Source organism: Ostrea edulis, chromosome 4 (genome assembly GCF_947568905.1).
Source record: "Ostrea edulis chromosome 4, xbOstEdul1.1, whole genome shotgun sequence".
NCBI classification, from domain to species: Eukaryota; Metazoa; Mollusca; class Bivalvia; order Ostreida; family Ostreidae; genus Ostrea; species Ostrea edulis.
The window spans coordinates 85,423,720-85,435,868 of record NC_079167.1 but is presented as its reverse complement, the minus strand read 5'-3'; the positions used below and the strand labels follow the sequence as shown (position 1 = coordinate 85,435,868).

At 36.0% G+C, this 12,149-nt stretch overlaps 1 protein-coding gene across 2 annotated transcripts in view; it reads right to left on the bottom strand.

Annotated features, from left to right (window-relative positions):
- Positions 1–404: 404 nt before the first annotated feature.
- The window catches only part of LOC125669529 (HEAT repeat-containing protein 1-like), a 41,704-nt gene continuing 29,959 nt past the window's right edge, over positions 405–12,149 (bottom strand). For both annotated transcript variants that reach the window (XM_056164051.1, XM_056164052.1), the window contains 14 exons: positions 11,693–11,824; positions 10,192–10,338; positions 8,789–8,967; positions 8,447–8,546; positions 8,061–8,134; positions 7,776–7,860; positions 7,559–7,690; positions 5,053–5,148; positions 4,435–4,505; positions 4,175–4,272; positions 3,227–3,384; positions 2,888–3,043; positions 1,023–1,131; positions 405–746 (listed from right to left, as the gene is read on the bottom strand). In XM_056164051.1, the coding sequence (XP_056020026.1) occupies positions 658–746; positions 1,023–1,131; positions 2,888–3,043; positions 3,227–3,384; positions 4,175–4,272; positions 4,435–4,505; positions 5,053–5,148; positions 7,559–7,690; positions 7,776–7,860; positions 8,061–8,134; positions 8,447–8,546; positions 8,789–8,967; positions 10,192–10,338; positions 11,693–11,824 (1,626 nt within the window). In that variant the 3' untranslated portion in view covers positions 405–657. The remainder of the gene's footprint in view (positions 747–1,022; positions 1,132–2,887; positions 3,044–3,226; positions 3,385–4,174; positions 4,273–4,434; positions 4,506–5,052; positions 5,149–7,558; positions 7,691–7,775; positions 7,861–8,060; positions 8,135–8,446; positions 8,547–8,788; positions 8,968–10,191; positions 10,339–11,692; positions 11,825–12,149) is intronic.

Here is a 12,149-nt window from a genome sequence, read left to right as displayed (position 1 = left end):
AATTTATTACAAGTTACTGCAGGAAGTCTTCAAGAAGGGGTAAAAATGAAACAAAAATTCATCACAAGTTACTGCAGGAAGTCTTCAAGAAGGGGGTAAAAATGAAACTAAAATCAATATTTTCTCACTTCAGCCCATATCTGTATAAATCCCTACAGCTGGACAATGTCTTCTGTTGTCATTGTCATTTGAGTATGCTTGCACAAACACATATCATAATTTTTGTACACGCACACAATATCATTTGTATTCACTTGTACATATACAATATCATTTGTGTACATGTACACACATTTTTATCACCCTCTGTCAATATTAAACACTTGCTGTGTAAGCTAAATATTCCTGCTATTGTCAATGTTCACCTCAACTAACACAACAAGCACACAAAATAAAACTGCAAATATTAAGAGTGTTTAGTTTAATTTCATAGATTTCATATAAAATAAAATAAATTTCCTGATTAGAAGTATTTCTGTAGAGGCTCCTCGAGGGTTCTCTCCATCTGGCCGATTACCGACTGACACATTAGAAGTATTTCTGTAGAGGCTCCCCGAGGGTTTTCTCCATCTGACTGATTACTGACTGACACATTAGAAGTATTTCTGTAGAGGCTCCTCGAGGGTTCTCTCCATCTGACTGATCATGACTGACACATTAGAAGTATTTCTGTAGAGGCTCTCCGAGGGTTCTCTCCATCTGACTGATTACCGACTGACACATCTTCTCTACTTCCTCTTCCTCATCTGTAAATATATACACCATTATGTACGTAAATCATCAGTCTGAAAACTCACTACACTAGACCCTGTAACTGGTAACCATTCCCTCCTCACAAGTCACGGGTGTACTCCAGTACTACACAGCGTGTATCAAAGTCACATTCCCTCCTCACAAGTCACGGGTGTACTCCAGTACTACACAGCGTGTATCAGCAATATACACAGTATAACATTTAACGATCTCAAAATAATGTGTCGAATACTGTTGATGTTTGACTTTATTTGGAGACGAGAACTTACCCTCCATGAGTTCTGCGAGGAACGGGATGGTCTCCGGCAGCAATGCCATGTAGTCCTCCGACAACTTCTTGTGGAATTCATCCACAGCAATCAGAGCTGCATATCGAACCTTATGTAGAAATCAAAATATTGTTTACATCTTGTGTAGAAATCTAAATATTGTTTAGATAAGATAAGTTTATTCCAATTTTGGGCCCAGAGGGCATAACAGTAAGACAGTTTTATAAAGAAGGAAATTCAAAAAAGAAAGAAAGTTTACATTAACTACAGGTTACATACACTGCAAACTGCATTTGGATGCAGCATGTTGGGGAAACAATAGCTGCAATAATGTAGCCCTCTCTGATTTTTTTATTTTTTATTTTTTTTAGGGAGAGGGCTACAACTCCTTAGGATCTCCGTAATGGTGCAAATGCGGGAGTGATTCACTCCCGCAACATTTGCGCTCATTCTAAACATTTCCTGACTTTCTTTATGTAAATAAAATGATATTCTATGTTTCTTAGTCAATATATAAATTTACAACCTGCAACTTAAGATTTGTGAGGCTCTATTCTACCGTTTTCAACAATTTCGATAAATTCCAATTTCTCCATTCATATTTGTGCGCCATGTTTGATGTACTGAAGTTTCAACTTCCGATTGTCAAGTCATTTGCATATGCCATATAAGGTAGTATTTACAACAATGGACAAGTATGGAGGCGAAAGCTATTTCATCGGTATTGAAAAGGTTTGAATTTAATATCAAGTTAAAAACCGAACAGCAGAGTGTAAATTCTTTCTGCAACAATATGATTTTCCTTTCTTTGTCGAAGTGGCTCGAGTAACTACATTTTCGCGCTGATTGTCAATGTTTAGGTTTTTCATTAGATCCACCTATGAGATCTCGCGATAACAAGCTTGGCGGAGCAGACGAAGAATTTTGCATGCTGTACATTATATTTAATGAAAAACATCTTTATTAGACATACCCGAGCACAAAGTTGGTACTCCTTTTGGTGTAAACAACATTTGGGACTAATACACAGAGTTTATTATCGGTTATTCATAAAATTATTTTGCACCATTACGGAGATCCTATGGAATTGTAGCCCTATCCCGAAAACGCCAGAATAAAAAAAAATTGGATAGGGCTACATTATTGCAGCTAGGGAAACAAGTACATACATATATGAATTGCTAATCATGTATATACACAAGTAAATGGACAGTATCAGTATTATACCAACATATGAATAATAAACTATAATACAGAAATAAATTGTTTTGGATACATCTTGTACAGAAATCAAACTATGTGTAGAAATCAAAATATTGTTTACATCTTGTGGAAATCAAAACATTGTTTACATCTTGTACAGAAAATTGTTTACATCTTGTATAGGAATCAAATATTGTTTACATCGACCTTAAACTGATAAATAGATTGGATTTGACATTGAACCTAGTACAGAATTCAATATACAGTACACGGTGACAGTGAGGACACTGATAATGAATTCAAGCTCAGTTAAATTATTTTTGTTCCCTGTAGTCTTAAAACATATAATGAACTTATTGGATATGATAGATTATGTTTATAATGAATGGTAAAAATAAAATAGATCTAACACTGTGCAGAATATATTAGAGAGAATTTCAATGGTGGATATCATGAGAAAAGCGGAATTTCAACACCACCAGAAATGCTGCAGGTGTTGTTGGATTACTGTTATTTCTATACCGTTAGTCCTCTTAATCTGTCTAACGTCAAATCTAATGCTTGTGCAGCCTGAAACTTCTGATATTTTAAAAATGAAACTTAGTGTATCTAATGCAGTGACTTTACAATGATGACTTTGTATTATCTGTAAGTAACTGTACCTCAGGCGAGGAGTGACGCGTCTTCAGCAGTATTTGGTAGTTTAGAGTTTTCCACAGTGAATCATCCTGGGTCGCGGCACCAAATTGTACAATGCAAGGAACAAGGTGCTCACTCACTCTTTCTTTGGATAAAGGTTCACCATCAACATTCTCCAGCTACATGAAAATTTTATGAAAAATCAATGACATTGCAATTTTTCCCTTCCACAAAAATCAACACAGGATGAAGTCACGGACATTTTAAAATGAATGTAATTTTGAGGTACATGTATACTGTACTTAACACAGCATTGAAAATAAAAATTATATAAATGTCTCCCAAACAAGGAAACTGCTGACCTGGTCTACTAGGGGTTGTAACAATGTGTCAAATCTTTCCTTGGTAACAAAGCCCTCTGTGTCATACAAGAAACACTTGCACAGGCAATCAAAAATGTACACCAATAACTTGTGGGATTTCCTTCTACCAGACTTACTGGAGCCATAGAAATCATCGTCTGCCAAAAGGAAAACATCAGTAATTCAATGATCAAGAACAGTAACAAGTATGACTGCTAAAAACCACAAAATGGTGAATTGCAATCACGCAGATATTTTATTCTAGCAGCTCAGATAGACAACTGCAGGAAGAATTGCCTCATACAAACTTTTTAGTGAATCTATGGAAAAAAAGTTTTATATTCTAAATAAGTTTTATATTCTTCATAAACCAAAGTTCACGAACATGTAGGGTCTTAGTCACTTGGCTCTGCAATTTTTCAATGGAAGTTTCCTAGTAGATCCTATACTTCAGAAGTCACAGAGTATATCAAATAGCCATTTCATAAAAATTGCATTTAATTACTGCTGATTATCATCAAAATTTTGTATTCAGTACATGCTGCGATCTAATTCTTCCATACATTTATTTAAAGACAATACTCATGTGTTTTTTGGATTAAAAGCTGTACTCATTTTCAAATTTTTTGTATGCCATACATCAGAATCAGCATTTCCCCATAAAAATCAAGAACTTCTCATTTAAAAAGATCAAGCATTTGTTTGAATTGAAGATTAAAAGGGCTATTTTTTTTTTTTTTATTAAAGTGAACTTAGTTCTTTATGGAATTCAATTGGATGCAACAAAAGGTACACAAAGAAATGTCCCCTTAAAGTCACGGCCAGTTATCTTAAATTTTCCCATATGGTTACCACAAGTTACCAACGTCTTCATCCTTGTTAAAAGAATTGTTTTAAATCTTTAATTTCAATGAGATTTCCACACAAGCGTATGCATAGTGAGAGTACCAGTCATCTGTTTGTTGTTGTCTGTTAAAATCTGGGCAGCATGAACAATGATGTGACCAGCAAATATCGTGAACAGACTCTGCATCTTCTCGGCCAACCTGCAACAGCAATTCCAAGACACTACCAAAAGTAATCTGTCTAGATCTATCAAAATCAGATCTATCAAAACTAGATTTATTAAAACCTATCAAAATCAGATCTATCAAAACTAGATCTATCAAATCCAACAAATACAGAGTCCTAAAGATCTTTTCACAAACCTGTCAGCCATTTTGTAGAATACCAGAATTCTATGCTTCAGATCTTCTTCTCTTGTGGCCCAATCAAACATCTACCAAAAACAAAATTAAATAACTTTGGGAAATCCTAATTATCAATAATTATAACAGATACTTATATGTCTGTTGTTTTAAGTCACATTGAAGAATTCTTCACTGAGTCTCATATAAATATGCATCAGCTGCTGGTCAAGTTTCAGGTGAAGTGCCACAAATTTTGATGCATGCATGGCACTCAAGGTCACAGCAGAGATAGAGAGTTCTTTATTGTGCTAATGCCTCTCATGACAGGGGACCTCAATTTTCTAAAAATCCTATCCGGAAGACCTCACCTGTAACTTTCACAGCTAATGCCTGATGCTTGGTAAAGGAATATTCATTACCTATGTCAGAGGAATATTCATTACCTATGTCAGAGGAATATTCATTACCTATGTCAGAGGAATATTCATGACCTATGTCAGGAATATTCATGACCTATGTCAGGAATATTCATTACCTATGTCAGAGGATCAGATTTGACACAGCTCAAGGATCAAGAATCAAACCTAGGACCTGCGGGTTGTGATTCCCAATATCTGATAAAACATTGAATCTCACCTTGTAAAACATTGGTCTAAATGTGGCTTCTGACAGTTTCATCACCGTGGCAACAATAGCCTCTATCACAGCATTTTCTACCTCCTCCACATCTCCCTGCAGTAAAAAACAAGAGGCCCATGGGCCACATCGCTCACCTGAGTCACCTTGGCTCATATTTAAATTTTTTCCCTATATATTCGCATGTAAAACTTCGATCCCTATTGTGACCCTAACTTACTCCTGGGGGCATGATTTTTTCCAAATTGAATCTGGACTATTTTAGGAAGCTTTCATGTCAATGTAAACTTTTCTGGCCCAGTGATTTTTCAGAAGAAGATTTTTAATGATTTTTCTTATATATTTGTATGTAAAAATTGATCCCCCAATGTCGCCTCATCTTTCCCCTGGGGGCCATGATTTTTACAAACTTGAATCTGCACTATGTCAGAAAGCTTTCATGTAAATTTCCACTTTCCTGGCCCAGTAGTTTTTGAGAAGAATATTTTTAAAGATTTTCCCTATATATTTGTATGTAAAACTTTGATCCCCCCTTGTGGCCCCATCCTACCCCCGGGGGCCATGATTTTTACAAACTTGAATCTGCACTATGCCAGGAAGATTTCATGTAAATTTCCACTTTCCTGGCCCAGTAGTTTTTGAGAAGATTATTTTTAAAGATTTTCCCTATATATTTGAATGCAAAACTTTGATCACCCCTTGTGGCCCCATCCAACCCCCGGGGGTCATGATTTTTAAAAACTTGAATCTGCATTATGTCAGGAAGCTTTCATGTAAATCTCAGCTTTTCTGGCTCAGTGGTTCTTGAGAAGCAGATTTTTAAAGATTTTCCATGTATATTTGTATGCAAAACTTTGATCACCCCTTGTGGCCCCCATCTTACCCCCGGGGGCCATGATTTTAACAAAATTGAATCTGCATTATGTCAGGAAGCTTTCATGTAAATCTCAGCTTTTCTGGCTCAGTGGTTCTTGAGAAGAAGATTTTTAAAGATTTATCCTATATATTAGTATGTAAAATTTTGATACCCTATTGTGGCCCCATCCAACCCCCGGGCGCCATGATTTGAACAAACTTGAGTCTGCACTATGTCAGGAAGCTTTCATGTAAATTTCAGCTTTTCTGGCCCAGTGGTTCTTGGGAAGAAGATTTTAAATGACCCCACCCTATTTTTGCATTTTTGTGATTATCTCCCCTTTGAAAGGGACATGGCCCTTCATTTGAACAAACTTGAAAGCCTTTCACCCAAGGATGCTTTTGGCCAAGTTTGGTTGAAATTGGCTCAGCGGTTCTTGAGAAGAAGTCGAAAATGTGAAAAGTTTACGACAACAGACAACGGACAAATTTTGATCAGAAAAGCTCACTTAAGCCTTTGGCTGAGGTGAGCTAAAAATCACAACATCCATAACACACAAAACATTCCACCACAACATAGAAAAATATTCAAACAATGTCCAAATTATTAGACAGCCATCCACTGATCTTTCTTCTGAGATTATTTCTGGTTTAAAAACCCCAAAATAATGTATAGGTACTTTGAATTGGTAAAGTGATCTAGCACTCTGTACCAGGTATTGTGACTGTGCATTCAGTCAGGTAAAAGTAATTACTTGGTATTGTGACTGTACATCCAGACAGGTAATTACTTGATATTGTGATTATACATCCAGACAGGTAATTACTTGGTACTATGATTATACATCCAGACAGGTAATTACTTGGTACTGTGATTATACATCCAGACAGGTAATTACTTGGTATTCTGATTATACATCCAGACAGGTAATTACTTGGTATTGTGACTACATCCAGACAGATGATTACTTGGTATTGTGATTATACATCCACACAGATAATTACTTGGTATTGTGACTACATCCAGACAGATAATTACTTGGTATTGTGATTATACATCCAGACAGATAATTACTTGGTTGGTATTGTGACTACATCCAGACAGATAATTACTTGGTATTGTGACTACATCCAGACAGGTAATTACTTGGTATTGTGACTACATCCAGACAGATAATTACTTGGTATTGTGACTACATCCAGACAGATAATTACTTGGTATTGTGATTATACATCCAGACAGATAATTACTTGGTATTGTGACTACATCCAGACAGATAATTACTTGGTATTGTGACTACATCCAGACAGGTAATTACTTGGCATTGTGATTATACATCCAGACAGATAATTACTTGGTATTGTGATTATACATCCAGACAGATAATTACTTGGTATTGTGATTGTACATCCAGACAGGTAATTACTTGGTATTGTGATTATACATCCAGACAGGTAATCACTTGGTATTGTGATTGTACATCCAGACCATCTTTGCTAGCCAAGCATTTTCAGTCCACTCCACTCCTCGGAGTGGACTGAAAACCCTTGGCTAGCGAAGATGCATCCAGACAGGTAATTACTTGGTATTGTGACTACATCCAGACAGGTAATTACTTGGTATTCCGACTATATCCAGACAGGTATTTACCTTGTAATGTGACTGTACATCCAGACAGGTGAGATAGAATCCCTGTAACTGAACTAAATGACTACTTAAATCCTCCTTCTTTATATGACCGACATGTTCTGTTAGCATGGTCATCATGGGCTGGATTCCATTCTGTAGAAAACAGAATTTCATGGTTACAGTAGACAATGAAGTTTGATCAACAAGAGAATAAGAATCTTGCAAACTGTTTACTCACAGGATTGAGTGTCAGAAGTTTATCATAGCAATCAGGTAAAATTCCGAGAAGTACCCGAGGAGGCAGAGTGGTTGCCATGGTGCCCCTGGTAATTATAAATTCAAATTGTAATGGACATTTGTCCATAATAAAGCAAGGCGACTCAGAGCATTTTTAATAATTTTTATGAATTTAACAAACTGATTTTTAATTATATAGTAAAATATATATATCTAGTAAAAATATTTAATGGTGTGTTACCTTAAATCATATACACAATTGTCTACCTTGAATGATATGAAGTACCTGATAGCTTTGAGTCTCTGTTGAATGGTTGCTTTCTGCAACACGTCTGTCTGTCTTCCAGAGAGGCAGCAGATCTACAAAATCGAGAAACCTCCATATTTTCTATCTTGTGTTTAGTTTGCATCTCTACTGAAATATATTCATGGTACTTGTTGCATCCACCTTACTTTTCCCAGGTAATTCATCACCTGTGCAATAATATCTTGTAGGTAAGGATTTACCTGTGTAACAATAACTTGTAGGTAAGGATTTACCTGTGTAACAATATCTTGTAGGTAAGGATTTACCTGTGTAACAATATCTTGTAGGTAAGGATTTACCTGTGTAACAATAACTTGTAGGTAAGGATTTACCTGTGTAACAATAACTTGTAGGTAAGGATTTACCTGTGTAACAATATCTTGTAGGTAAGGACTAAGGAACAAAGACAAGTTTTCCATCACTTTCTGGACAGTTGTAATCATGCTTAAGAGAAACAGCTCATTCCTGATAATGAAATATTCATTTCCTGGTATAAATGTGTAACAATTCAAAAAAAGATGGCACATTCAATGTCTTAATGAAATTCAGTTCATACAACTTTACTGGTTATAACACATCAATGGCAGGGTGTTAAAGCCCAATAAAGTCATTTGGTAGACTCTTGTCACATGAAAATAATACATTTTGTTTTTAGGTTGTTTTTTTAAAATTAGATATAATTCTCAAACCAATGTTAGATAATTTACCCCTCCACAAGCTGGTTGTCCTTCAGACAGGAGACAATCTTGGGCATGAAGGATGATAGGTGAGCTATGACATGTGCCTTCAGTGTGCTGCAGACTTCAGCAATACACAACAGAGCACTAGCCTGGAGAGACTGGTTCCCTGCCCGAGAACGGAAAATCTCCACAGACATCTTCAGCACCTAGAGAAGATAATATATCATTAAATTCAAGTTCAAAATGAAATGAAGATATAATAACATAGATGTATTTCAAAATAACATATTTAAGTCATTTTTGATCAACAGATTAAGGAGAGTTTTTTTGTTTAATTTGAAAAAAGGGAAGTAAAGTACTGCATACATTTACAACTTCAGTTTCATGTCTATTGCAACTGACCTTATGTTAGGATACACAAAAACATCAAATTGATATTGAGTAAGGCTCCTCACTCCTGGTCCAATGCTGGAGCTATATTCTATAAACTTGGCCCCTATCCTTCTACACAACAACTTCAGGCTATATACAGTTACCTTTATAAACATTTGTGGATGGTTGGCCCCTATCCTTCTACACAACAACTTCAGGCTGTATACAGTTATCTTTATAAACATTTGTGGATGGTTGGCCCCTATCTTTCTACACAACAACTTCAGGCTGTATACATCTACCTTTATAAACATTTGTGGATGGTTGGCCCCTATCTTTCTACACAACAACTTCTGGCTGTATACAGTTACCTTTATAAACATTTGTGGATGGTTGGCCCCTAGCCTTCTACACAACAACTTCAGGCTATATTCAGTTACCTTTATAAACATTTGTGGATGGTTGGCCCCTATCCTTCTACACAACAACTTCAGGCTATATAAAGTTACCTTTATAAACATTTGTGGATGGTTGGCCCCTATCCTTCTACACAACAACTTCAGGCTATATACAGTTACCTTTATAAACATTTGTGGATGGTTGGCCCCTATCCTTCTGCACAACAACTTCAGGCTGTATACATTTACCTTTATAAACATTTGTGGATGGTTGGCCCCTATCCTTCTACACAACAACTTCAGGCTGTATTTAGTTACCTTTATAAACATTTGTGGATGGTTGGCCCCTATCCTTCTGCACAACAACTTCAGGCTGTATACAGTTACCTTTATAAACATTTGGGATGGTTGGCCCCTATCCTTCTACACAACAACTTCAGGCTGTATACAGTTACCTTTATAAACATTTGTGGATGGTTGGCCCCTATCCTTCTACACAACAACTTTAGGCTGTATACAGTTACCTTTATAAACATTTGTGGATGGTTGGCCCCTATCCTTCTACACAACAACTTCAGGCTGTATAGTTACCTTTATAAACACTTGTGGATGGTTGGACCCTATCCTTCTACACAGTAACTTCAGGCTGTATACAGTTACCTTTATAAACATTTGTGGATGGTTGGCCCCTATCCTTCTACACAGTAACTTCAGGCTGTATAAAGCTGTTTGGGTCGTAGTTGCCTCTATGTTCTCTGATGCAGACACATGTAGAAGTTTGTCTACAACCCCCAGTAAGCCAGCCTCCTGACAAAAAACAAACAACTTTAAAAGTTTAGCAGATGAAGTCCCCTCCCATTTGCTAACGGAAACTTGTGAACTGTACATCCCAAGATCTTGGAAAATGCTAAGTAATTTTGTTCCGTTTAAACTCACTATCTCTTGTTCAGACTTTTATTCAAACTGATATTCTGCGTTTTATTTACTATGGTGTCCATGGACTTGTCACAGATACAGAGTAAACAATTTAGAAAAAACTGTTGTATTACGAAACAAGCCTTGAACGACTAACTTCCATGAATGAACTAACGGAGACACACACTACCCCTGTGCCATAATGTCAAAGTAATTTTCATGATAAAATGTATAAAATAAAGCCAGTAAAAAAGTTCTGCTAACATAAAAGCTGGAATGATGAGACAGACAAATAAATCCCAGAAGAGAGTTACTAGACTGTTACTGAGGGAAGTTTATATAAAATAACAAGACATGTTTGTGAAACACAAATGCCCCCCGATAATGGTCAATTTCACAAGGACAAATATTTTGGTACCAGTAGAAAGATCTTGTCACAAATGTGCAATATGACAGCTCTAATATTTACCATTTAGAAGTTATGACCAATGTCAATTTTTTTAAAAAGCAGGGCTTGAAACTAACTTTTTATGTCACCAGTCCAGCTGGTCTGGCTGGGTATAACTTCAACCAGTCTGCAGAAAAATTTATCAGTCCACCAGAGTTTTCCAAAAATAATTAAACATATTTCGTTTATGTTATTAAAATAATGGAATTAAACTTCATATGCCTCAGACAATATTGTAAAACTAATTAAATGTGAGATTTATATTTACTAATCGGATTTGCCTGATATCTACAGAGGAATGACAAATGTGTGTTGAAGATTCCATAAACTTGTATGTTTTCCAAATTGATTTTTAGAAAATTGACCAGTCCCATCAGACTTACTAAAACAAAAGTCAGTCAGTCCGCCAGACTTTTAACCAGTCACTGACTGGCGGGCATATGTTAATTTCGAGCCCTGAAAAGTAGGTTAAACTCCAAGGTCAACGTCACAAGGTCAACCATTTTGGTACCCACAGAAAGGTCTTGTCACAAGGAATACTCATGTGAAATATCAAAGCTATAGCACTTAGAATTCAAAAGTTATTAGCAAGGTTAAAGTTTCAGACAGAATGATAGAATTACAGAATGACAAACAGGACAAAAACAATATGCCCCCAATCTTCGATCTTGGGGGTATAAAAATAGACATCGATCAGCTTCACCTGCAAAAGATTATGTTTGAAAGAATAAGCTGTCCCTCGCAATAACAGGATTGTAGTTTCCTCTGAAACTTATATTTTGATTAGACAGGATTTACCATAGTTTGTTCCTTCTGTAGCAGGAAGTTGTTCAGCAGTTCCATGGACTTCCTTTGAATGTTGGGAATGGAGTGTTCCATGAGCTCCTTAATAACCTGGAGCAACATCCTCTCCGGCAGAAGACCAACCACCTGATAGAAGAAAAAAAAACAACAACTTACAGCTGGAAAAGCTTCCACTAATCAAAAAACCAAGTTAATACTAATTCAACATCTTATACACCTTAGTCATTTACTGATTTAAAAACAAAATGGTGGAATGCTGAAATTGAAGTGAATGGTTTTTTTTTGTTTTTTTTTTACACATAGCTCATGTTGGTTCTAGACATGTTTCTGTACCTCCATCAGTAAAAAATACATTTCAAATTAATGCTGTGAAAATACATATCAAATTAATGCTGTAAAAATACACATCAAATTAATGTTGTGAAAATACACATCAAATTAATGTTGTGAA